Source organism: Platalea leucorodia, assembly GCF_965183815.1.
Source record: "Platalea leucorodia genome assembly, chromosome: 4".
Taxonomy (NCBI): domain Eukaryota; kingdom Metazoa; phylum Chordata; class Aves; order Pelecaniformes; family Threskiornithidae; genus Platalea; species Platalea leucorodia.
The window spans coordinates 37664163-37690981 of NC_138826.1; the positions used below are offsets into that span (position 1 = coordinate 37664163).

A 26819-nucleotide genomic window follows, 5' to 3' on the forward strand; every position below is an offset into this window, starting at 1 on the left:
AATGTGCATTACCCTGTTTGGTGTAGACTGGCAAAGTGAAACAAAACAGATCCACTACCTCCTAACCTTTAAACTGCAAGTAAACCTTAAACGTTATCAACAAGTCTGGTCCTTGAAAAATGAACATGTAGGCGGGGACCTAACACGGTAATACCAGGTATGCCCTTAGATGAAGGGCTTACCTTGAAGATCGTCACAAACTGGGCATGATAACCCTCACAGATTGTGAGCGCTTCAGATGTGATGAGTCTTTGAGTTATGGTGAGGCAGCAGGGGACGTCCAAGCGAAGCTCTCCAGGCTGTGAGAAGCACCTAGCATATCGGGACCACTCCTCCAGCAACAGAAAGCCCCGAGCCTGGGTTTAAAAGAAGAGAGGAGCTGGTCTAACAGCTCTGTGCAGTCCTGGTGAGCCTGGCTTCTGCCTGCGAGGGACCAGCTCCAGCCCTCAGCTGAGCTGGTTCTGTTGGTTGATCCAGTAGGAAAATACTGCATTTTTTTTTCTGGGCTAGTTAGTTGTTCCAGTGGGCAAGTGATGTGGCCGGAGTAAGAGTCCAGGAGATACCAAGCCAATTCAGGCCGTCTTTCTTAATTGTACTTTTAATTACTGTTCCTTTGGACAACACATATACCTAGCTGCCCAGTGGTAACGGGGAGCAGGGGCCTGCCAGGCACAGCAAGGAAAAACAAGCACCCCCCACCCCAGGCAACCAGATGGGAAGCTACGAGTGGGAAGCTCTGCCGTGGCGCTTCTCCTCCGTGCTGGTGCGCACCTCCGTGAGATGCCACCAGCCGAAAGCGAGCCTGGGGGGCCTACGGGGGCCGCCCGGCCTGCGGTGCTCCCACCGCCTGCGGAGGGCCCCGGGACGGCGCTGCGCCAACCGCCTTTTGTGGCCCGCGGGGCCTTTCCTCCGCCCAGCTCGGGCCGTTTCAAGCGGCGGGGGCTCGCACCCCGTTCCCGGAGGAGCCTGCCGCCCCGGCGCCGAGCGGCAAACCGCCGCCGCGTCCTCGAAATGGCGGCGGCGGACGGCGCATGTGCGGGGGGTGAGGGGCGCGAGGCGCTCGCCCCCTCCCCGCGCATGCGCGGCGGGCGGGCGGGCGGGGGCGGTGCGGCCGGGCGCATGCGCGGTGGCGCCCGGCGCAGCCTTCATATAGGGGCGGGGGGGGGCGGCGGTGCCGCCGCATTGCAGGCGGGCGCGGGGAGGATGGCGCGGCGGCTCCTCTGCCTCCTCGGGCTCCTGGCGGTCGGTAAGCGGCCCGGCCGGCCCGGCCTCCGCCTCCCGCTCCGCTTTCCCCTCACGCTTAGCCCCGGCGGTCTGGGCCGGCGTTCCCTCACCACCCGAGGGCCCGCCCGGGGGCGAGCGGGCTGAGGGGCGGCCGGCGCTGTGAGGCGGCGGTGCGGGGGGAGGCCGGGCCTAAAGCTGTTTCTCTTCTCCCAGCAGGAGCTGCCGAGCCCGGCGGCCGAAAGGGCGGGGAGAGGAGGCAGCGATAAGGGAGGGTGGCGGGCGGTGGCGCAGCCCGGTGCGGGGCCTAACGGTCCCGGCGGGGGAGCAGGGCCTGGGGCGGGGCGGGGGAGCGGGGGTTTCAGGGGCGGCTTCGGGGTGGCTGTGATGGAAAAGCTGTCTTTGGGGTGGGGGGGAGTCACCCAAGAAGAGCGATCAGGTAAAGGCAGGGGGAGGTCCCTCCCCGTGAGAAAGCAGCCTTCCCCACGGCCGGTAGGAAAATGACTCCCCGATGGCGCTGCGGTGGCGTCGGGTCAGTTTGTATCCATATCTGACGCTAATCGGGCAACTATTGTCACCTCATAGAGCCAAATAAGAGCAATTGGTAGAAACTGTTTTTCTGGCAGCAGTTCTCTGTTTATCTTTGGCACTTCAGGGATAGATGGGTGTTAATCCTCTTTCAGATGGCAAGAGGTGGCCTCTTCTGTTGGGTGCTTTTAGCAGCCTCATTTCATTAGGGTCTCCTGCTCCACATGGAAAATTCCACTAACGTTGCTGCTCGCTGCCTTGTTACCTGTTGTTGCTGAGGTGGTGGTGGTGGGAATAACTGATATTCTGCCTTTAGCGTTAGGAGCAGAGGTTAAAAAAGGCAGCGCTTGTGTTTTGTACTTTGCAGAAGCTAGACAGAGCTACAGAAATGATTCATAGCCTGACTGGAGGGGTAATGCACCTTCAGGTTGTGGCATGGAATGGCTAGAAACCCCAAAATTGAAGGTCTAATACAGTGATGCACACAATTTTTCTGAGAATTTTCCTTTAAATAAGAGAATTTTAAACCTGGAGCTTATTTGCTTATGAGTTTAACCTGCAACATTTCACAAGTCAACTAAGAAAAAAAAAAAAAGCCTGACTAGCTGCTTAAAAGCCATAGGAATAACCAACTGGCAGACTGCAGTAAATTATGTCTCTTGCATGATTGTACACTAGTCTTGTACTTAAGTGGAGTTTTAATATACTGATATGTAGACAGTTTAATGGAGAATCTCAGACTTTTCAGGCTGGTAACAAGGAATCAGATGTCAGCTTTCACCCTGCATGTTTATCTGCTTTAATAATATGACTTTTGTGTCTGCTCTGCACTGAATTAACTGCCATCAATTATGATTTCTATTGGGACTGTTTCCAAATCACTAAAATCATTGTAGCTTCTTGTACTGTAAAAGTGAAAAGGATTTGCCTTGAAGTATCCATCAGGTTTCCCATTAGTGTCTTTAGGGAAATCGTAATGAGAAACCAGTTCAGCAATGAGAGTTAGCTTGGTCTGCCTGTTGAAGGCATGCGTATGCAACTGAGCATAGCAGAAGACTTGTTAGGCCTGTTTTGCTTTAGGAAGTCACTATTTTAACACAAATAAACACCTGTCTTTTTTTCACCAAGGTTCTGTTATAAATACTAATCGACTCACCTGTGATAGTATTGTGCATATTTTTCTGAAGATTTTGCTGTGACAACCTGAAACACCGTTTTCGTCTACTAAGCTAATTAATTAGCTGGATCAAAACTGAGCCACCCTTGGTGTATCCTAATGGAGTTACTTGGCTGGCTTACAGCATGGCTGGTAGGCCATGAGGGTTTTTGGTTGACCTACTTACAGTGCTTCTGTGCATCTTCCCTTTAAGGCAGACACGAAGGAATTAAAGCAGGGTGTACAGGACTCGGGATCTCCGGACTACCGATACGCACTTTGATTGTTGCTTGTCTTTGAGACCAGGAAAGGAGGAAGGCTGGGTGCACAGTTAAAACAGAAGGCAGTTTCTCTTGAGCTGAATTTTTTTTTTTCCCTCTTGGTAAAATAAAAGTTAAGCTGGGAGTGGAAAGTAAAAAGTTTTGAGGATGTGCTCATTTCACCCCCCCCTAAAATAGTAGAGACTTAATCTTCCTTCCAAGATTTCAAAGTAATATATAATTCCCCCAACAAATACTGGTCAGAACATTTGGGGACAGGAAAATTGAAGGCTGTTAGTCTGACTTGAATTTTCTACAGGATGCGGAAAAAGCAGATAATTGAACTCAGACTATGCTCTGTAGTTTGCAGGCTTGCTCTAGTTGGGAATGTGGTTTCTAACAAAAAAGCTAGGCTGGTGCAGCCCGCTACTGTAGATGAAATTAAGCAAACAGTGGAAGGCATCTTACTTCTAAAAAGTATATCCTTGTTTTCTTAGAGGAATAACAGGGAGTGCTGTGGGTATGAGGCACCTTACAACCATCACATAAAGAAGCGGTCCTTCGATAGTGCACCAGTCATTTGGGTTGTGTAAACTTGCCCTTGCACAATCTCCTCCTTGTTTGCAGAAGAGGTATAAATAGAAAGAGATGTTCTTGGTTGCGTCTGGAGGAGCCGCGCAAGCTGTTTTGCCTGGTCATGGTTGCGCTTGGTGAAATGCACGATTGCCTCTGCAGAGCTTCTGAAGCCTTATGCGGTCTTTTTACAACCTGTTCGTGCTATTCAGCACACCACAAATAAGTGGTTCTGGGAATCTGTGAAAACCGAGATGATGTGTAGAGTGTGGAACAAGAGAGTGGGAGCTTGTCAGCAAAACTGAAGGTGTTTCCATCAGGTGATGTCGGTTGGGACTCTCCGGGAGGTTGGACTATGCTGTTTCAGGGAGGGTTTTATGGTGTGACAGGCAGGAAGATTTTTACTTTGTATCTGTCGGGGAAGCAAGACCAGTTAGGCTGGCTGCCAGTGGGTTTTTGTTTCAATGTCTCATGTGGATCTGATTCTTCAAAGCAGGTTTGGGGCAACACCTTAGAACTACAGGACAAACAAAGGGTTTGTGTTTGTTTTTTCTTTAAGGATTTACTTGCAGTTTATTTTATGTTTTTTTTTTTTTTCTTTATGTAGCAACTTTTGTATGCAATTCATTTGCTGCTGCTAAGATATCAGAGTTCCTATTGCAAGTTAAAGGGGGTACTTCTGTGGTCTTTGAGTGTGTGCATATATTTTGAGGCAATGCTTGTCTGTGTATTTGGTCACGGAGCAAAGTTTAATTTCAGATAGCAGTGTTTTTCTTCCTCTTGGAGTGAGGAGTCTCAGGTTTACACTGTTTACCCAGATTAGTTTTTAAACTTCATTCTCTATTGCTGTAAGAGACTGCATATAGAGAGATTTTCTTGGAGATGCTGAGTAAATGAACCTTGCAGTGAGATTTTGAGGCTTGTTTTTTCCTGACATACGTTTAAAATCCTTTGACAATGTTCATATCGGGATGCAAGCTATTAGTATGCACAGATTAGGGGTTAACACTTTCTTCTTTCCTGCTATCAGCTGCTCCACCACTGTACTCCCAGGTAGGTTATTCTTTCACCTTGTATTCCATGGTTTGCCTTTTCCAGGCTCTCATCGCTAACTGCTGTCCTCCCTGAAGCTGCTTTTTAAAAATGTCCCTTTTCATCCCTCTGGCATACTTTCTCTGCTCAACTGCGGGGATCTGATGTCTTCCCGTTCCTTAAGGGAGCTTCCTTTTGAGTTGTCTTCCATGTCTGGCATTCATTCTGCATTCAAGCACTTCCCTGGCAGCAGTGTAAAAAAGCGCACTGCTCCTGAGACTTTTCTTCTGTTTCACCATGGCAGCGTCTTGAACTGCCCTTCTGTTTTCTGAAGTTTTTAGGTGCCTCTGGACTTCACCTGTGCTTTGCTGGGGCTGCAGTATAACCTGTGGCCAGGCATTTTGTCTTCTCTTACAGACATGGCTCTCGGCATAACTAGCAGACTTTTCCGTTCTTTGTGGTGTGAATATACTTGTCTGGTGAAAAGAGGATGTTCAATACAGAATTTCTGCAGAGACTCGCATGAAATCTACACCACCACCACCCCCTGCCCTCCCACCCCCAAAAAAACAACCCAAAACAAAACCAGGAGGAGTGGAGATGGGCAACAAGTATGTTCAAAACATTTAGGCATATTTCTTCAGGGATCTGCTGTAGGGAAAAATGCTTCTTATAACTTACTGGGAATATCTTAACATACTGTATGGGACCGCTTACTCCTGATGACTGCCAGATGCCCTGGGACATCCAAATATCTCTCCTAGATTCTGTCACAGGAAAAATCTCAGGCAGAAGTTGGGGATTGCTTGGCAACCTGGTAGCAACCTCTGGTCAATGTGGAAATTATGGCTTTCTTTCAGCCTTTATAGCAATTGGGACAACCTACTGGGACAGTAGAGCTGATTTTACTGTCTTGGCTCATCCTGTTCTCTGCTATCTTTAACTTTATTGTGGTTGCTTGTACTTAGACAAACCGCTTCTCTTGCCGTGCCTGTCTTCTGGTGAGGGAAGCAAGGGAACATCTGAGGTAAGAACAATGTTTTACAGCAGAGGTAGCGTATCAAAATGAGAATGTCTTCCCCACTTTGAGGAAGAGCCCAACCATGACGTTAACTCAAAACTCATTTCTTGTGAATTGTGCTAGTTACAAATGTTTCGAGCTTGATACCTGATCAGTAGATATTGGACAGGAAGACCCTGATTTTTAACAGACATCTGGAATACTGATAACAGCTGGCCAGATTTCATCTGTTTCTTCTGCAAATTGCCTGTAATCTCTCAAATACTCTGGTCATTTTACTGCCTCGTTAATCCAGAGGCATAGTAGACCTTTGGCATGAGTTACTAGCATGTCACACTGTTACAGCTTTTGAAATTTTACTTAAACTCACTAACTGACCAGAGATGCTGTGGAGTATTGAGCCCTTCAGATAGCCTCAGGTTGAGGTCACTCCTTGACTTGTTGACGCTTTGTAAGATTTGATGAAGAAAAGTCAATCCCCCTTGACTTCTTTAACTTAAACACACTTTGCTTTTGCAATTCTCAAAAGAAATGGGGAAAAATCAGTAACTAACTGAGCACAGAATGGCAGAGACTGATGCATTCAGATGCAATGGTATATGGGTAATTTCTGGGGGATTATGAATGGTCTTTCTTTAACATTGCCAAGTGGCACAGCCTGGGAAAGAGCATCCCTCCTGAAGAATATGTTAACATACTTAGAACAAGTTAGATTGTCATGAAGGCCTAAGAGTTGACAACACCCCAAGTAATCTTCCACATTTGACTTCAAGCCATTCAAGTGAACAGCGGCTCAGGTCTTCCCTTTTTCTTGCCAACTGCATGTTAATTTGTCTGTAAAAATGCTGCTCACACTAAGGTTTTCTAGCAATTTGATTTGGAGGAGGCTTGAGTCTTCAGACTGATTTTTCTTTGTGTTCTGGGTGATAGTTTTCTGGTTTATCCTCTGGCTCTTTAGGTAATCTGGTCTGGCCCATATTGAATCTCTCTTCATAGAAGCTTGTATAAGGTGTTAACTTTAAGCATGATCACGAAAGTGTCATTAGTAGATTCAGTACAGCTTTGAAGGGGATTGCTTAGGGTGTTTTTCCGAGAATCTCGGGAGGAAATTCAGGCTGGCTCTTCCTGTAAAAAGAATAACACAAATGCTTGAGGGAGGGGAAGGTTAACAATTTTCCAGTAGCTGTCCTTGCAGAATGTTAATCCAGCCATTATAAGCTTCCTTTTAGCTTCCTGTTTCCTGAAGAGGAGTGAAGAACTGAACCGTGCTTTCACATGCACATTTCACGTGCTTTCCAAGTGGAAAAGGGGTATTGTCTGAGGGCTGTCGCCTCTACTTCCCAACTTCTGATCATATGTTAGCACTTCCATTCCAGATGCCTAGTGTTGAGGAAGGAGATCATAGTTGGCATTTGCTGCTTTGAAGAAGTGTCTGGGAGTAATGCACAGTCACTGAAGTAAGTAGGATAGTACCACTGTGGGAGGAAGTTGCAGGTTTCCCGTTATCTTTGCAGCCTTTAAACTGGCTTTTGTATGAATTCCTTGGCAGGGCCCCATGTGATATGCAGTAGCTGTCACTTGTCAGGACTGTGTTACTGGTGTTCTGGCAGTGTTAGGTTGCTGACCTGGGCCTCAAAGAAGAGGTTTCTTCCTTTTCTGCTGTTACCCTTCAACTTGTTGGAGCGGTATGTTGTTGGGCTTCAGGCTGTGTTTCTAAGGCAACGCTTGTTCTGGGAGATGGCTTCTCTTGTCTGTCAGGCATGAGCATCAGAGAGGTCAGAGTGGGTGTGAATCTTTTTTTGTTTTGTTTTGAGAAGCTGCAAGTGTAGTCAAGGATCCTAGGGTGCCTGTGGCCTGTCAGCTTGGCTAGAAGCTGGAAAGCTGAAGTCTTTCACATCTAAAAGACGTACCCTTTATACATGGGTTGAATTTTTACCCCCCCCTTGTCCTTCCTCCTCCATTTTCTTTCACTGCTTAAATTAAGACAAGCTTGGTGGAGCAAAGATCGTTCCTTCTAAAATGGAAGAAACCACATTTCTGAAGCAGTTCAAGAAGGGTGGAACCAGTGAAGAGGATGAGTAAAGAAACAACCTGGCCTTCACAGATAAACTTGTTTGGTGCTCTCAAAATAGTGGCTTGCAAGAACTTTGGGGAAGGGGCGCAGGTTTGGGTGGGCATGACATGTGACTGTTGAGAGCTAATCCACAAAGAAAGGAGAAATCTATTTAAAAATGGATGACCTTAGATAAAGAACAATATATAAAATAAAGGGATGCCGGAGATAACTAAGAAGGTAATCCCATTGGGTTTATCCAGCGAGCATTAAGAGTTGTGTGAGGTAACTGACAGTGCTTTGTTTTCTCTTGGCTTGCTGCTGTGCTGGGGATGTGAAATACCACATTAAGGTGTCACTCTTCTTGCAGCACAGGCTATTTTGAGGGAACAGGCAAGATAACTGTTAAGACTTAAAACTGTTCATCCTATTGTGAAACAGCTCAAGGTCTTAACACACTTCACTGGCATATTTGCTTTTGTTGTAGCATAAGTTAACATATGAGGAAAAACACTGTCTCAAAATTAAGCAGGAGAACAAACTAAAGGAAAAAGTGGGAACAGTAAAGGATTTCGGGCTATTCTTTTTCCGAATCTGCAAGATCGGAATTAATGCAGAGTTTTTCTAGTTTTGTTTCTGTTTTCCCAGGACATTCAGATAGGGAGGGTGGATACTGTTGCAATGAAGGTGCATCCTTTCATATTAGACATTGAGTTATGTAATAAAAATATTTCAACATAATACAGAATAAACTAATACAAGCTTAACTATATTTAAAGTCACTGTGGAAGATGGAAGAAAAGAGGCTGTGCTTAGTGTTTGTCATCTTTGTTTTGTAGCTGCTTTCTAAAATGTGCCCAGTGATGTGTGGCCCTAACAAATTTGCCCACTCGCTATTTGACCAGAAAGATCTATACTGAAAGCAGCAAATGTAGAGTTTTCTTCTCGGAAGAAAAGAACTTCCCCAGTGTCCTTCGTAACTGAAAGGACATTACTATTCCTCCGTTTTGTTTTCTGTAGATAAGTGTTGATCCTCGTGGCATAGCTGATTCATGTTTCCTGAATCTATTGGCTTTTTTAATGGAAAAAATTAGGAAGGTACGTTGGCATTTCATCTTGCTCTGATGTTGTGCAGGAGTGAGAACTTTAGATAATGCCAGTAGGAAGGTGTTTGGGGTGCTTACTTGCATCCTAAAACTAGTTTTCAGTGTTGACTGGATTATGAAGAGTTTGCTTCTCATTCATCACTGTCCCTGTGGTTTCAAGCTCTTCTGAGATCTTGTGGCTTTGGTCTCCTGTAGAGGATTGCAGATAACTTTAATGTCTGTATTCTCAAATCTGAAGTGCCTGTGTGCCCAGTGGCAGTGCTTTGAGCAGAATCTGAACAAAATATGGCTGTGTATGCCCCTTCTGAGAAATTACTCTTGTCTCCTTCCAAACTGGTGAGACATGATGCAGGGAAGCAGCACAATCAGAGGCATCAAGTAGTTAATGTACTGTCAAAAGTCAATCTAATTTTAAGCCTTTTTTTTTCTTCTGAACAGAATTATCTGCAACCTGCACTCTGCTCGCCTCAAAAGGTCTGAGACTACTGCCTTGCTCTTCAGTTTTCTTCTGCCTCAGTGTCATAACCTGACAAAACCCTGCTGCCCTGCCAATACCCCTTGCTGCGTCCTGGCAGGTCAGAGCGTTAGTGGCTGACTCTGTGTGAGCATCTGATACAGAAGCCATGCAACAGGGAATTTGTTAAAGACATACACCCAAGAAAGCTGATAAGTAAGCATAAATCTGAACCATAGTATTTCTTTTGTCCTGCACTTATGATGGTCAGAGGCTACAAGGAAGAATGAACAAGACCAGCTGTTAGACATTCTGCCAAAACTGGGTATGGATCTGAAAAGTCATACTGTGACAGGATCTTAAAGTAAAAAGCCGAACAAAACCTGGAAGTTCATTAAGAGTTAGATCAAACAAGTGCAAGTTAGGGCATGAATTCCTCGGTTTGGGTTTTAAACAGCTTCTTAGATCGAGAGTTTGAGAAACTGCTTGGAATAACTATTGTTGTAGTTTTATAGTTTTGTAGTTTTACAGGATGTTTCAAATGGGAGGGGGAGTAATGTTCTTTTGATTTACAGAACTGAAGGCATAGGTTAAAAGCTATACTTGTACATAGTTGGAAGCCCTTAATTCCACTGTTTAAAGTCAAGGTCTTGCTTGACTTTAGCCAGACTTTGTCTCTGCCTTGCAGAGCCTTCCTACCATTGTTCAATACCAATATCTGAAAGGAAAGAATAACTCTTTCCCTTAATCAGGTGTATACTTGGTTATTGTCATCCTGCCAGAGCTGACAGCTATTTGGCTGAGCAGTCTGACTTTGAAACTTAACTATTCCTAGTGCTTCCAGATTAATAATGCTGTAATTTAGAATAGGCCATCTGTAAATATTTTGCTAACTATACATTATTTGGAAGTTTGAAGTCTTATTCCTACAATCTTAAAAGCAATCCTAGTGTGCTGTCTTGCCAAAGAATAATATGCAATCTAGGCTTTTCCCTGGGAGAGAGGGTGGCAAACTTCATGCTCTTGTGTAGAAGACTAAGTATGCAAAGCACATTATTCTTAAAATAAATGGGTCATTCCTCTGTGAAGTCCAGTGTAAGCAGGCTTTATAAATCAACAGCTGAGAAGGCTTCAGAATGCCACCTATAAAGCAGTGTTTATCTGGCTCTGTTTGATGTGTAGCGGCTATGTACCTAGGAGATGCACTGGTAATTCAGCCGTTAAGTTGATCCTCTAATTGCTTAGAACGAAGACACGAGAAAAGGAAAAGTGATTGTTCATCTGTCATAACCTTACTAGAAGCTTCGTAGGAATCAAAGAGCTTAACTCCTGCTTCTTGGTCGACAATGTAATTTTACAGCATTTTGTGATGTGTAAACAGCATTGATGTGAAGATAATGGCTCCTAAACAACACCTATACAGCTAATAGGTTTGAATGGGCATTTTTTTCCTTTCTAAAACTTTGACAGCAGTGCCTTGTAGGTTTAGACCGTGGCAGATTTCTTTTGGAGCCTGTCTGCTGTAGGATTTTAGGAGTTGTTTCTTCATAGGTTAGTGCAATGTAGGAGATTGACTGCTGAAGAAGCTGAGCCTACCGACGGATAGGATGGTTTTAGAAAACTGGGAGAAGTTGGGTGTCTGGTCCAGACAGCACAATAAAAAATAAAAAGCTTGGAAAGTCAGCTAAAAGGTGCAGTTGATTAACTTGTACTATTAATTACTTAGTAGTGCAGATCTTTTATGTTTCTTTAGGAAGACTGTCCAGAAATGGAATTCTGTATTTTACTTCAAAACTTTATAGGTTGCAAGGCAATTCCATGTGGTGGGAGGTAATGTCCAGACAAGGACTTGTGTTTTTTTCCACCCCCACAAAATGTTCTGTACACAGTTGAAGAACTGACCAAGAAGAAATAAAGTCTGAACAGATTTAATGCATTTAAAAACTACATGACAGAACATGTCTCACATTGTTTTCTGTCCCTCTTTTGCTTTGACTTTCTTGAAACTTTCTGTTTATGATCACTGTTTTGGTCTGCACTTGGCTCTTAAGTCCTCCATGTAATGTGTGTGGTGTTTTGCCTTCTAATCCAGTTAGTTTCCTAGCGCTCTCAGTTGCTGTATGAGAAAAGGGTGATTTACCTGGGAGAAGGAATGCAGATGGCAACTAAAGCTAGATGTGACTGCTGGTTCGGAGCTGAAGTGACTGCAGGGACAGGGGGGTTGTAGCTTTGGGAGTCAGCTGCCTGAAGTGTAGATTTCTGCAATGAGCAGTTTCTCTGTTTCAAGTCATCTGGTAGTTCTTGTGTGCTAAGCAAAGTGAAGTTTTAGTTTTTGGGTTTTTTTTGGTGTTGTGTTTTTTTTGTTTATGTGTGTGTTTTTTGTTTTTTTTTTTTTTTTTTTTAACAAAAGGTGGATGATGGAGGAATGGACTGCTGAGGTGCTGAGACTCAGGCACATCAGTAGGGAAGTTCAGCTGTTACAGTTTTTCCGAGTTCTTTGGCTGTGTAGTCTGTATTTGGGACTCGTGTTTCAGGTCAGAAATTGCTGGATTGAAATGTGCTTAAGAATGTTAGTAAACCTAAGTGGCGTATTGGAGAGATTGTGGTTATACTGTAGAGCATTAACCTGCTTGCTTTGGAGTGGAAATCATTCAAGTGTGCAACTGTGAAAGAATGTGTTTGGGGTTTTTTTTTTTTGGCAGCTGCAGCAAGCCCTGTTTTGTGGCAGAAGGACTGCGTGAAGGGTCCGGAGGTATGGTGTCAGAGTGTTCGGACAGCATCGCAGTGTGGAGCAGTGAAACACTGCCAGCAGAATGTCTGGAACAAGCCTACTGTAGTAAGTATCGACTACTGAGACTCCTTTCTACTTGTAGTTGAGGTAGCTGGTTTCCATATGCTGATGAAGATTTTTCAAGTTTCTCATCAGAGTTAAGTGCTACATCTGTCTATGCCTGGGTTACTATGCCTTAATTTGGGTGCTAGGTAAAGGTTGCTTTGCACTTCTCTGCCTTGCACAACTCATCTGCTGACTTCTCCTGTGACCTGTTGCACAATCACTGAGCAATGTGTGGAATGGAGCTAGTGGATTTCAGACTTGTTCCTCTTTATTAAACCGACTCCTAATTCATAGAGCCTTTTCTTATTCTTGAGCAATGCCAAACTGATAGGCTTATTACAAAAAAAGCTGCATGCTTCTTTAGGTCTTTCTCTTAAGTTAATGTTCAACAAAAGGTGCAGCATATGCTAAATTACGAAAGCCATGACAGTAAATAATTGTACAAATGTTACATTTAGTGTGGCTTTTCAAGTTGCATTTGTACTAAATGCGAGTCCTGCTTTACTAGATGTAGCTGTAGTTTGTGGTATTGTTTCAAAATTTCCTATGGGAAAAAGGCATTTTACTTACAGATGCATTTGGTCCATCTTGGCTATATCTGTGCTGAGATATGTTTGTTTGTGGAAAAGTAGGGGAAGGGAGGAATGTCAGAATGGCAGAGCACAACTAAAAAGAGTGAAGCTGCCTGTAAAGTTCTTAGTAAGTGTGAACTCTTTGAAGAGTAAGCTAAAAGAGGTTCTTGGGGCAATATACTTCAAGGGAGGTGGGACTAGGTGAAGTAAGCAAGTGGTAGATTTACTGAAGAAACTGGAGCTGGACATGCTTGGAATAGCCTCCTCCCACCCCAGCTTCAGCCAGTATTTCTTCCTTAACTTCAGTTCCAAATGTGATGCTCGTTCTTGGCATTGTTAATTGCACATTGCATTTACAGGTACTTAATTCAGTCTCAAAAGTAACTCTCTGCTTGTCTCTCCAGAACAGTATCCCCTGTGACTTGTGTAAGGAACTTGTGACAGTGGCTGGCAAGGTTTTGAAGGATAATGGCACCGAGGTAAGCAGAGCTTTCTTTCTCCTTGCCCCAAGGCACTATTTGATTTCATTGTCTTAACAAGATTGCAAGGTGAGGGGGTGGAAGAGTAGTCTGTGTGATGTTTTCCCAACCTAAGCAGCAAATGTTGAAAGGGGCCAGAGTACATGGGCAAAAGGCTTTTAAACAGCCTTTTCTGGTTTAGAGATTAGCAAATTCTAGAGCCTCTCGTGCTCTAACATATCCCTGATTGACTGTAGGTTCTTATAAAATTGTTTTTGTGTCAGCGGGCCATCAATCTTAAAAGGTGGGATACTACAGTCTCTAGAAGTGGATGATTGCACCAAGTGGACTTTATTTTGCTTGTCGGTACTTTTTCCCTTTTTGTTTTGTGAACCTGGGGGTACTTTGTATAAACAAATCACTGTCCTACTATTCCATAGTTTCACTCCCTCTTACTAAATGGAAATGTTTTATGCTGGCAAGACTGTGTTGTGCAGGCCTTGCAAGCAGTATTTCATGTTTTCACTTTGACAGGGTCTCATCAAAGGTCCAGGACTGGGGAAAATAGACCTATAGTGTAAAACCTCATTCTAGTTTTGCTTGCCATCTGCCTGGACCTACCCGAGTCCAAGAGGCTTTTTTTAGGCTTTGTGTCCTGCATTTGGGAATGGAAAGAGCATTTGAGAGAGAAAGAGAGAATCTATACATCTATCTCAAAAAAAAAAAAAAATTTGATAGTCTATAGACCACCTCATCTTTTACAGGATGAGATCCGCTCTTACTTGGAAAAGACATGCGAGTTTATTCCTGACCAAACCCTGGTCTCTGAGTGCAAAGAAATTGTGGATTCCTACCTGCCAGTTATCATGGACATGATCAAAGAAGAGCTAGTAAGTAGATAACAATTTGCAACTGTTGGAATTAAAAGTTGTGCTCCTGTTGATGCCTGAATTTCTATTCCACATAAGATTGTGCATATGATCCTTCAATCCTGTATGGATCACTGATGTTGCAATTAATGGTGTAAATTTGAAGATGGCTTCCTTGCTGTGAAACACTTTTCCTTCCTGTCATGTTTCAGCTGAATGACTCTCTACTCTGAACTTCATATAAAAGTGCCATCTGTCTAGAGCTTTATCTTATCTCCCCTAGGATAAACCTGAAGTTGTATGTGCTGCCCTCTCACTGTGCCAGTCCCTTCAGAAGCACCTTGCAGCAATGAAGCTTCAGAAACAACTCCAGTCCAATAAGATACCAGAGCTGGATTTCTCTGAACTGGCATCCCCATTTATGGCTAATGTGCCTCTTCTCCTTTACCCTCAGGACAAACCCAAGCAGAATTCTAAGGTAAGGGTGTAATGCTATTCCAGTGTGCAAGAGAAGCGCATGTGTTTTGCTCCAGAGCTTCAGCGCTCCTTTGTCTAAGAACTTATTGATGATTCTTGGTAAGGGATTGTTGTACTGGGCACAGATTAAGCTGATGTGCTTCACCTGGGTGACTGCCTCCTATTGAATTTTGTGCTGCTGCATACAGACGACTACCTTTTTCCTTAACCTGTGTAAGTAAGATGATAGCTGCAGCCCCTGTGGACGATATGTATAATCTTGGATTAACAACCACAGTCTATAAAGACAAGTCTTGTGCTGGGCTGTTCCCATCCAGGACTGTAGTAGTCAAGCAGGTCTTACTGGAAGCAATTTCTTCTGAGAGCAAGTTTGGCGCCAGTGTTCAAAGGAAGAAGATTTCTCCCACATTCTGAGTAATCTGCTAGCTGTGCCCTTCAGGGGAAGCATTTGTCCCTGAATCCAGAGGTGACAGAAAAGAACAAATAGTTGACAAAGGGGAGTAGATGAGACAACGAACTTGTGAGTAGAGGCTGAGTTTTGATTGCAAGCCTGGTTATGGGAGTTAAACAGTCGAGTGGGCGGAGAACAAGCTGCTGTGGGTGGAGCAGGTAAGATCTACACCAGATTTAGAAACCTTCCTGCTGTGGTCTGTAACAAAACCAAGAGATTTTGAAGATTGGGTATCTTAACAGTTAATCTCGGGTTTCAGAGCCAAGTAGGTACGTAATCTCCATCTAGTGGCTGGTGCATATACCCACAGTGGCTTGTCTATTCGTTTTAGTACAGGCTTTTAAGTATTCTATAGAGTATTTATTAAAGTTTGTATATAGTTCAAAATAGCTTTTAAAACTTGGTAGTAATGGAAGCTTCTAAAATGTGTTATGTGAAGATATGTCAACTTAAGTTTCCTTCCACTTTTTGTCCAGGGAAGTGGGGATGTATGCCAAGATTGCATTCAGCTGGTTACTGATGTTCAGGAAGCTGTGAGGACAAACTCCTCTTTTGTAAAGTCTTTAGTTGCTCATGCCAAGGAGGAGTGTGACCGTTTGGGACCTGGAATGGCTGATATGGTAAGCTATCTTCTTTGTTTAAAAATCTGTTTGTGTATGCGAACACAAAATAGCTTGTTCAGTGCTTTAATCCTCTCAATGTAATCTCTAGTTAATAAAACAAAGGAGAGTGTGTCACATGTAGGATATGTTACACAGTATAACAATAACAACACTGAAATCATAAACTTTCTGGTCAAGAAAGTTGGGTGGGGTGTATGGGACTGGGGATGAGAAAAAAAGACTCAAGATTGCTGCTAGCCCTTAAAGGCCTTTTTCATGAAAATGATCTGGTGGGGTAATGTGGTCATATCAGTGAGGGGGAGTGTTTTTCCCCTGAGAGGAAGAGAAAAGGACTCATCAGATAAGCAGCTATGTGTGTGACGATTGTGTAACCTGAAATGTCATCTTATATTTGGGACAAGCTCTGAAAGGCACCAGAGTAGTTATTAAGTAGTGCAGGTAAATTAATACCTTGAGATATATTAGAAAATTCTAGATTAACTCTACAGCTTCAGTGATTTGATATTTATAAGACTTTCTTTTCCCACTTCCTGCAGTGCAAGAACTATATCTCTGAATATTCTGACTTGGCTATCCAAATGATGATGCACATGGTAAGATCAGTAGAATATAATATTTGCTCTCAGTTCATTTTTCTGCTTTGTGTAGCCAACTTATTTGGAAACAGGAAACATTTACTGCAGTAAAAGTCTGGGGAGAGCCCTTGCTCTGTGAGTCTTGGTGTTAATGCTTTGAACTTGGCATTTAATTGGATAGTAACTTCAGTCTCAGAATGCTTTCTTTAGCACTCTCCTTTTCTTTCACAACCACTTCAGCAATGCAAAAGGCACTCTGATCCTTTGAAACACAGAAGATGAATTACATAGGTTCCTTTATACTCTTTTATCTCAGTCTTGTACTTACACCACTTCCCCCCCCTCCCCACCAAATACCCACCAAGCATGTTAAGAGTTGATCTTTGTCACAGTATTGCAAAATTGGTTCAAGTGTTAGAGGTAACATCTATTTGAAGCAAGACTAAACATCCTTCTTCAGTATTTGCTATCTCGAGACTCCTGCTCTCTGGGCTCTTGACAGGAGCCATGGAAAGTGGCTGGTACTGCACCAGCTCTGGTTGTCTGCAGCAACATAGAATATATTTTACCTCTGACCACCTCCAAAGCATCTTTTTATCCAGAGATCTCAAAGCCTTTAAAAAAAAAAAAAAAAGGGTAAGCCTTTCCTTGGAGAATGCAGTGCCTAGATGCCACAAGTAACATAACAAATCATACATAAATTTATGAATAGAGTATGTGGCCGACTTGAACCTGAATTTGGCAACACAGCAGTGTTTTTCGGTTTCCAGTTGCTAAAGGCTCATACTGCTTCTTAAGCGTTTGGGGAGGGAAGCAAATCTTTGTTCCAACAACAGTTAGTTTCTCATTTTAAGCATTTCAATGCACTGTGTTGCTAATACCTGAAATTGGAATATGACCACACCTTGCATCCGGCTGAGTGTTGTTCAAACTCTTTGGAGGTAGTCTTGCCCAGGATGCTTTAATAGCTTCAAATGAATAATGCTGGTTAGCACTGTGCAATTAAATGTGAGTTGCTGTAGCAATGCTAAGGATCTTTGGGGTGGGGACTATGTCATATTCCATCATCTTCATGGAAAGAGTATATGCAGTTCCAAGTGCTTGACATTTTTTTTTCTCTTAACTGTTATCTTTAATTTCTCCTTTCTTCCCCTGTCTCCAATCTCCCCTGTCAACAGAAGGATCAGGTAGGTGAGCAACTTGCCTGTGGTGATAGCCTGCTTGTAGTTCACTTCTTGCTCTTAAAGGGCTTGTAGTTCACTTGCTCTATTAGCTGTGTACATGGTGTGATTGTACTCATTGTTGACAGATACAAGGGATATTTTATGTGATTAAACCAGAGAAAGACTACAGACTCCCTCCAGTGCATCAGTCCTACTTCCAGCTCCAGATACCAGTTTGTGCTACTAAGATTTCAGCTTGATTATGCTTTGGCCAGCAGAGCAGAAAATATGCTCACTTTCGTACAAGAAGGATAGATGTGGAAAAAGCATGCCGGTGGCTCCTGTCAGCTTCTGGTTTAAAGTCTGGGCTCAAAAGGGCTTGAGTGAAGCTGTCCCTGGGTCTTTTCTTGGTTAACCATTAAACCTAGGACAATGGTATAGATGTTTGGAGTATATGAATTGAAAAGAAGATGTGGGAGGCCTTTAGGCTCCTGCTTCCTAGAGCTATTTGGGTTTTTAATTTAAGCAGTCCTGGGAGACCTTGTGTCTGTCATCTCTCTGTGAGAGAATATGTTGTGTGTATGTGGGTGTTGCTGTAACATTAATATCTAGAAGTGCTTCTTACAATGCATGAACTAAAAGGCTTGACTTAAAGGTACTGCCTGGAGTAGTCTGAAGCAGCACTGTATCTTTGAGATACTGCTTTTGCCTGTGCATGAGGCTTTGGCATGATGTATTAACTGTTGCATAAGCCTCTGCTGTAAGAAGCTTGATGACCTGGTGCCAGGCTAGGGTATGGTCTTCTAATTACCCATAGGACCAAAGGTAACTTTATTTAGCTTAAGTAGACTTTAGGTGGGAAAATTCAAGTTTTCTGTATTACCCTGTAGAACCACTTTGGGTATAACGTGGCCTCCTTAGAGCAATTTGCCTCGTGTCCGGCATTTATTTTTGCATTTAGTAATATATGTTTTTAAAACCTTTGGGAAAGACTTAGAAAGCCTTTTTAAAGGCTTTTTTCCTGTTTGCTGTTTTCCCCCATGCTGTGAAAGGAACACTTGAAATACAGTTACTGCAGATGCTTGTAAAAAGGGTTAGGCTTAGGTTTTAACATGGTCAACTTTTGTTTCTTATAGGCTGTGTTCAGTAATGCGGGAGTCTGTTTCTGTTTGCAAAATGTGATGTTACTGGATGCTTTACAGAAGGTAGCTCGTGGATGAGAAAAGGAGTCCTTTCTTCTAGGCATTTCTTTCAGCTTTTGGGTGAACTCTGAAGTCAGGATAATTAGCCTCTTCTGTGATTACTTAAAGCTTTCAGGGGAGCAGCTTTGCGGATGCAGGTCTAACGTGATGCTGGTGGCCTGTTTTGGTGTTGGTAGCTCTTAAGTCAACTCCTTTGAAGGGCTTGCATAGTGTATTAGCTCATGGTAAATGGGGTTTTTAAATGGATGTGGCCTAACTTCTTCCTCTTTTAAAAGACCTGCTAAATTTCATCTGGTAGTTGTCCTGCCTATAACCATATCAAATGCTTTAGCAATACTTGAAGTAGAAGTAGTCATGAAACTTCTAGTTGTGTTGGAGCCTTTTAAAACTTTGTTCTCTGTGCCTGCTCACAGGCTCCATAGAAAGGGCAAAGTCTTCTAGATTTTAAAAATTGCTTATACATCTGTTTACAGCAACCAAAGGACATTTGTGCCATGGTTGGGTTCTGTCCTTCTGTGAAATCTGTTCCCCTTCAGACTCTGGTGCCAGCTCAAGTGGTTCATGAAGTGAAAATGGAAACTGTGGAGGTAAGATGGACTTTTTGTGTCCAACAGCTTTGCTTTCATTTTTGCTTTAGTGTTAACAAACTAGGTGTAACAGAAAAATAGGAGCTTTTTAATCCAAGTCTCCCTGGCTGTGTCTTGTTTCTGATGCTGATCAGTGAAGTAGGAGAGCTGACTGATTTGTTAAAATAGCAGAGCCTACACTAAATTGAAGCTATAAGATAATACTTCAGGTTTGAAATGGGAAATCCTGTTCCAGCAGTAGAGTATAGCAGCCATTCTAAATGACAGCTCAAATGTTAGGGGGCAAAGTGCTGAATTTGAGTTTTGCTCTAAATTTGGAGTTATGCTTTGATCCCTTTTAAAAAATGGGACAGCACTCTGCATGTGCAGATGAGTGATCAGTCAGAATGCTGAAGCTCCGAGCTTGGAGAAGCACCTTAGCTTCTCAAGGCCTTTGGGTGAGACATGGGCTGAGGTTTTTTTGGAAAGGAAAATGTCTTGAGGACAGTTAACTTCTGATTAACAGGCTCCAAACAATTTCCCTCAAGTCCCTCAGTTTCTAGGTTTCTTTTGCAAACAGGAGGGTGCTCTCAATTCTAATAAATTTTGTCCTCAATTAATGTATTTTAAAAAACACTTCATATTCCCCTTGACTCCAGTCACTGTGGGGCTGCTTATTTCTCTGTGTCTACTAAATTCAGCTCCCCTCCTTACACAGCATGGGGAGGGGAGTCATACAAATTGACTGTTCATTCAGAAAGGCTTTTTACTGAGACCTTTGAGGTTGGTTTTGAGTTCTGGGTGACCTTTTGAATTCGGCTCAAACTGGCCAGCTAGGTAAATGAATTGGTGTGCAGCACCTGAATGTGAATGCTGTTAGACTGGTCTTTTATGAATTGTCCCTGTCAAATGTGGTCAAGTGCTGATTTTTTGTTTTGTTTGTTTCTTCTGTGTACTCAGAAAGCCTCCGTTCAAGAGAAAACTTTTTCCTTGTGTGAAATATGTGAGACCATGGTGAAAGAAGTGACTGGCCTCTTGGAGAGCAACAAGACAGAGGTGTGCAAGTGGTGGAAATGGTACCTCTTCCTAGGCTTTGGGTAAAATGGCTGTATTGGAGGGGGAAGGAAAGTTAATTTTATTGCCTATTTTCATGAGAGCAAGATTTCCATCCTGGGTGGGATGGAGTAAGAAAACATGTACTTATGAATTGAGTCGGATTTCTGTTCCTCATTTGCCACGCATCCTTCATTGTGCTTCAGGAGGAGATTGTACATGAAATGGAGGTCATCTGCTACCTGTTCCCAGCAACTGTCAAAGACCAGTGTAAGGACTTCATAGATGTCTACGGCCAGGCTTTGATTGACATGCTCTTGGAGGCAACGAACCCTGAAGCCGTGTGTGTTATGCTGAAATGCTGTGCAGCCAACAAGCCTCCACAGCAGCCAGGTTGGTAATGAGGAGTTGGTGGTGTTGCAAAATGAGCTAGTTCACCTATGATTCTCTCTCTTGTAAGGACATATGCTTTGGTACTTTGCTGATGCTGCCTCCTTTCTTCTCTTTGGGGGAACTACCTAAGCACTGATGTTTGGTTTTTTTTTTGGTTTTGTTCTTTTTCTTCTCAGTTTTAGTGAAACCTGCAGGTGGCTTCTGTGATATCTGCAAGATGGTGGTAGCTTATGTAGACAAAGAACTAGAGAAGAATGCCACAACAGCTGAAATTGAGGCTTTGCTGGAAAAAGTTTGTCACTTCCTGCCAGAGTCTGTCAGTGATCAGGTAAAGCGCTCGTGCAGGAGGCAGGCTAAAAAGCAATGGTCTTGTTGATGGTTGGGAGCTGTCCTTGTTGACTTGTTGGGTTTACATAGGTGCTACAGTGACAATTATGCTTACCTCATTTTCTGAGCGTTTCACCTGATATTCTGTCTACATGCTAATTTTAGGTCCGTCTTTCAAGTGTCTCTACTTCTGCTATAAATGTCCAGGTACTCATAATAGAGGTCTCTGTGTTTGGCCAACTGCCTTGGTCTCTGGCTGGAGACAAACTGTCCACAGGTGCAGCTGAGACTGGCTTGTGTTCAGCAACCTGATCCTTCCTAGGTTTTTCCCTTTACTAGCACCAAAGCACAGCAGCTTCTCACATGCAGTAGAGCAAAAAAAGAGGGAGCAGGAGGCTTGGTCTGAGGCAGTCAAATGACCACACAGGCCTTGCTGTGTGGCACCCTGCCTTCCAGTTAGAACAAGGCAGATAGAGATGAACAGAAGGATGAAACATCTTGCAGAGTATTTGGGGAAAAACTAGCAAGTGGCATCTCATGGTGGTCGTAATGCAGGTCAGAGTTGAAGGAATCTCTCCCTCTGCTAGAGGCTGGAAGGAGTTTGGGATGCAGGGGGATTAGGTTGTGGCAGTCCCCATCCTCGGGGGTTGGCAGTCCTTTGAATAGATGGAGACTTTAAGGGCCTGAATTGACTGGCTGGATTGTTGTACTAATTTGCAGTCAGTAAAGGTTTCCCTGGAAATCCTCTGAGAACAGCGGGTGGGAACAGCTGAAGGTATTTTTTTTTCCTCAACACTGATCCTGTTCAGGGGATTAACAAAGTAATTGGAAGTAGGCTGGCATAATTCCAGTGAGGCAGCAAAAAGCAACACCTGTTAGGCCACTGCTATCAAGATTTACCTGGAAATCTTATTAGGTGGCTGCTGAGCGTCAGCAAGTGGCAACTGTTTGTAAGTTTACTAGGTATACAATATACAGGCTTAAAGCAGCTATGAAACAGCTATTCTTGCTAACTGCTGTGAGACTGTTTAATAGCTGTGGTTTGCTTATTAATCGGTGCCATTAGTCTCTGCTGAGAATGCCGCCGTCTTTGTGTGCCTTGGAGATGGGCTCTCCACTAGAGGGCTGACTGCTATCGATGGGAAGTGTTCCTGCTGCTGCCTGGTCTGAAGTGAATAGTAACTACTTGGGCTACAAGTGCTTAAGAGTCACTCCTGCATTGCTGCCATCCTGTTCAGGATGTTTGTCTCCAGCTTGTTCAGTGTGCTTTCCTCTTGAGACAGCAGTGATCTCCACGATTAGGGACTAAGCTTTGCAAATCAAAGCTTGTCCTGCTTGCTGCTTTTCCCAAAGCCTGTCCTGCTTTGTTCTTTGCCTTTTGACCCCTTTCTCATCATAAGATTCTTCTTTCTCTCATCTCTTAGACAGCTGCAGGCAGGTATGAGCTAGCAAAAATCGATCTAGTTGTGCGAGTAGTGCGATGCTGAGTCCTTTTTCGATCTGTAGAGCTCAAGCCTCTAGTTTATCAGTTTGGAGTGTATTATTGGGGTGTTTGGAGTAGTGTACAGGCCTGCCTGTTGAAGACTATATCTTCCTCCTCTTTCTAAGGCTTTAACAAGAGAATCTCTCAACCTGTGTTTTGTTACAGTGTGTTCAGTTTGTGGAACAGTATGAACCTGTGGTTGTGCAACTCTTGGCAGAGATGATGGATCCCACTTTTGTTTGCACTGTGAGTATTGCGTTCAGATCTATTGAGTATGGGCTCTGATACAGTCCTGCCTACTCCTCTGTATGCCTTTCAGTGCCTAGCATGCAGAAACTCTGCTGGAATAAAAATAAGCATGCTGAATGCTTGGAGCAAATGCGGTTGTGCAAGGCCTCAGGCTTACTGAATGAACAGCTGTCTGACTGCCAGCCTTGTGCAAGGAAGGACAGAAGAAAAGAGCTGCCAGTGGTTATCCCCTGTTGAGGTTCAGTTACAAGGTGTAGTGTGCCCTGAATGTGATGAGAGGAAGTTAAATGACATTTCTTGAGAAAGGTCCCTTTCTAGAAGCTCTGTTTCTTTAAACTTAATATGAAGAAGCAGTTCTGGTAACTTAATTCTTCCTTGTGTCAGATTACTGCTTCATGTCTACTTGTTCAGCTGCAAGTACGACTGCAGTTGTCAGTTGAGCGTGGTGCTGTGGGAGCTCCTGAAGCTACCTTGGTGTTGCTTCCACGCTCAGTCAGGTGGAAGCTGAGACATAAGGCTGGAGTCGAGATCTCTTCATGCAAATAGAAAGATGCTGACTCTGCTGCTGTTCTTCTCACAGAAACTTGGAGTCTGTGGATCAGCTAAACAGCCTCTCCTGGGGGATGATGCTTGTGTCTGGGGTCCAGGTTACTGGTGTAAGAACATGGAGACTGCTGCTCAGTGCAACGTATGTAAAGCAGGATTCTGTCTCAAGTTTCCTATTGGTCTTTGATAGCTCCTTATAAACTTACTTTTCTGGCTTCTATACCACACTTCCAAGTGGATGAATTCCAGTTTCAGGAAGCAAAAGGCTAGAGGTGGTTGAGTTTGATTAGATGGTCTTCCATAGCTCTTAGCTTGCTTAAAGCAGGCTGTTTCCTCTCCCCTTTGTTCCTGTCCCCCACCCCTCTGCTAGCATTTCAGAATCTATAGTAAGGTACAACGTGGGCTTTATATTTAGTCTGTGTTCCTGCAGCCAACAGACCATGTCATGATCTCTCATCAGGCTCTAAAAATTGGCTTCCAGTATTGCTGTGGTCCGATGTTTTCTTTGCCAGGCCTTAATGGCTAAGGGTCATCAGCATTCTTTCCTGAAGCTTCTGGGTGGGGACGAGGCTATTATTTATTCTAGTCCTCTCTGGAATCACTTATTTTAAGAAAAACAGATTTGCTCCCAAGATGTTGACTCAGAGTAAGGCGTTGAATTGTATGTGTAGATGCACACTTGTTTACAAACAGGCTTTTTTCTGCTAACATATACTGTTTCTTTCCCTTTAGGCTGTTGATCACTGCAAACGTCATGTGTGGAACTAGAAGAAGAATTTCCAGTTCTGAAAGTTTGCCATGGCTCTTAAAAATGTGGGCTGAGGTTGGCGGAGAGCTGTATCTCAAATGTCCCTCCTCTCTGCCTCATTAACAATTTGACCTTCAGGTTCCTTTATCGTAACTCTTCTGTAGCAGTGCTGCTGTTTGAAGGATCAGATCTTCATTGTTGACTTAACAAAGATATTTCTGATTGTACAGTTTAACTCATTATGCTCCTAAAAATAGTCAGTGTGTTGTAGATTTTTAATTGGTAGGCTGAAGTGTTTTTTAGGTGCTGGGAAGAATGACAGAGAAGGTGAAATGAGACAAGACTACTATCTTTTAATTTAAAAAGAGAACAAGATAGCGACTGAAGTTTCAAATGTCTTTCTGTAGTCAGCATTGGGAAGATTACATGCTTTGCATTTTTAACATCCGGCTGGAATATTAATTTTCTGTGTAATCGTAGGAGAAATCTAAGGGATAATGTTGTATCTGGAAATCCCTTCGGCTGGAATTTTCAAAGCTCTACAGATGCAGAGGAGGGGACGTTGTGTGCCCAGCTAACTTTCAAAGTAACTGGTACCTAAGAAGATGCATTTGCATTTGAGTGACCACGCTTTTGCATTTGAGTGACCACACGTATGGCTCGTGGTGTTACCATAGCTAAGGAAACCCTCCCTCAACCTTTGATCATGTCCTTTCTATTCCCTTGGACTACTCGGTATAAGCATGGGTGTTCTACTGTCAAGCCCTGTACAGTGGTATTTCAGTCTTTTGAAGCATGCTGACATACCTAAGGAATGGCTCCCCTTTTTTTTTTTTCTTACCCTAGTTGCTCAATTCTGCTTAGTCTTGCAGCTTCCTACATGCAGCCAGTCAGGTGCCGAGGAGGTGGAGCGAGCTGGGGTGGTAGAAGATGGAGGGGAAGAAGTCAGCAGGGGCTGTGCATATGTCAAAGTGAGTTCAGCATAGAGGGCAGAATGCATGGAAAAATGTTTTTTATTGTAAACTGCTGGTTTGTTCCTTGATCTGTGTTTCTCTCATAGCATATTTCAGTCATCTAAAACTTCAGAGGCGCTATGAGGCTTGTGGGCAGTTTCCATTCCTGCCACCCATTGTCACTGACTCTTGCCCTTCTGAGTAGCTTGAAGTATAAATTTTTTTTTTCCAGATTTCCCATTTCTGTTGGGAAATGCGTCTGAGTAGCAAGCGGAGATGGCAGATGGTGAGAGCACTGTGGTAGGTATTTGGCAGCTCTGCTGGCATACCTGACAACCTGCCTTTCACGCCTCTGCAGCATCCCACGGAAATGGCCTGAATTTCTGAACGAAAGCCTTTCGAGGCCGGCTGCTACCCTGGAAACAAGTCAGACCCTTGAGGTGTAGGGGCCTCGAGAATGAGAATCATACTTCTGTTGCTTGAGACAGATCTTGCATCCCCTGGCAGCACTTAGTGCGTACTTCTGATCAAGTTAACCCCTAAAACAGAGGCACCAAAGTAGCTCTGAGGAGACCTTTGGGAAGGAGGAGCTGGGCAGAGGTGGAGCTTTGAAAATTACAGTCCTGTTCAGAAAGGTGCCGGCAACTGCTACTGTTCCTGTGGTGTCTTGGGTGAGGCGGGAGCTCCAGTAACAACATTTTAGCAGCAAGCGAAGTAATTTTTATGCTGTTCAATGGAAAACCACTTGACTGCAGCTTTTTTGTTACTACGTGTACATACTAAATGTCTGGGCAGTGTTGACAGTGATACTGGTTTGTCTTTCCTGTTTGCATTTGTACAGAATGCTGAAGCACTCAGGCTTTAAAAAAAAAAAAAAAAAGAGAAGTAATTTCCCCTGAAGATGTAAAATACCTGCAGCTTTCTGTCTTGGCAGGCTTGTGCAGTGGTTCCAGCGGTGTATCGCAGTTGGGGTAGATATGCCAGATAGGAAATGGGCTCTCTTCAGTGTCGCTGCCCTGGAGGTATGGGTTGTGTTACACCACGGCATGTAGTATGGTGTTTGATCTTTTTAAACTGGATGGTGTTCTCTTAGCGTGATTTTTTTTTTGGGGGGGTGGGGGGGGTGGGGTGGATTGATATTTGCTCTTACAGGTTGGCAAGGTTTTAATTTTCTTGGGTTTTTAGTAGTGAAGTATTCATGCTAGCGACCTGTCAGGCAGGGTGAACCGGGGGAAATCCTGTGCTAGCGCTGGGAGTCTCTTTATTTTTCTCCCTTCCTGTGGACCGTCGCACCTGACCCGCTTGAGTTATGCTGGGGGGACACGTGCAGTTGCTTTCTAAAAAACATTGTCTTGATTTTTGCACAAAAGCTTCCTTAATGAACAATAAAAACTTCTGTAAACTGGTAAGTTGGTGTGTTTCATTTCCTCGGTGTGTGCTAGTTGCCAAAGGATCTCGTTAGCTTCCCCTTTGCTGTGGAGCCAGGAGAAGGCGTGTCCTAAAATGTCACTGGGAATCTGCGGCCGAGTGGCAGGATTCAGGTTCCCATTGAGTTGCCATCGCCTTGCAACATGCGTGTCCCATCAAGCCTTTGTTCTGTTGAGCGCAGTTGCAGGTTAAAGAGGCTTGCCAGGGATTGCCGCCGCCGCTCTCCTCCCCGGACGAACGCAATGCCTGATGTGAGGCAAGAGCCCTGTGTTGCAATTCCTCCGCCTTGCGCAGGCTGGAGGGAGTTCTTGCTGAAGCTGCTTGACTTGCATTTAATGTGGCTTTCCTTTTGTCTTTGTTCCTTGCTTTATTTTGAATAAAATAAATGTCTTTTAAAGGCTTTAAGCAAACTACTTGGCTGCCTCTAAAGACGCCATTGATTC

The 26819-nt window shown here is 43.8% G+C and overlaps 1 protein-coding gene across 6 annotated transcripts; it reads left to right on the forward strand.

The window, feature by feature from the left end:
• Nucleotides 1-1160: 1160 nt before the first annotated feature.
• On the forward strand, nt 1161-26357 carry PSAP (prosaposin). Of its 6 annotated transcripts, XR_014228037.1 has the most exons (16): nt 1172-1246; nt 9389-9424; nt 12107-12240; nt 13217-13291; nt 14035-14160; nt 14423-14617; nt 15544-15687; nt 16227-16292; nt 19104-19217; nt 20157-20252; nt 20456-20642; nt 20819-20970; nt 22618-22698; nt 23282-23389; nt 23980-24966; nt 25181-26357. XR_014228037.1 is itself a non-coding variant. In XM_082310476.1 (15 exons), the coding sequence occupies exons 1-15, from the start codon at nt 1204-1206 to the stop codon at nt 24013-24015; spliced, it is 1593 nt and encodes a 530-aa protein (XP_082166602.1). In that variant the 5' UTR covers nt 1172-1203; the 3' UTR covers nt 24016-26357. The 6 variants fall into 6 exon arrangements, 5 of the variants coding, with proteins under 5 accessions (XP_082166604.1, XP_082166606.1, XP_082166605.1 ...); XM_082310476.1 differs by having other exon boundaries at nt 23980-26357; XM_082310478.1 differs by lacking the exon at nt 9389-9424 and having other exon boundaries at nt 1161-1246; nt 23980-26357.
• Nucleotides 26358-26819: the final 462 nt, after the last annotated feature.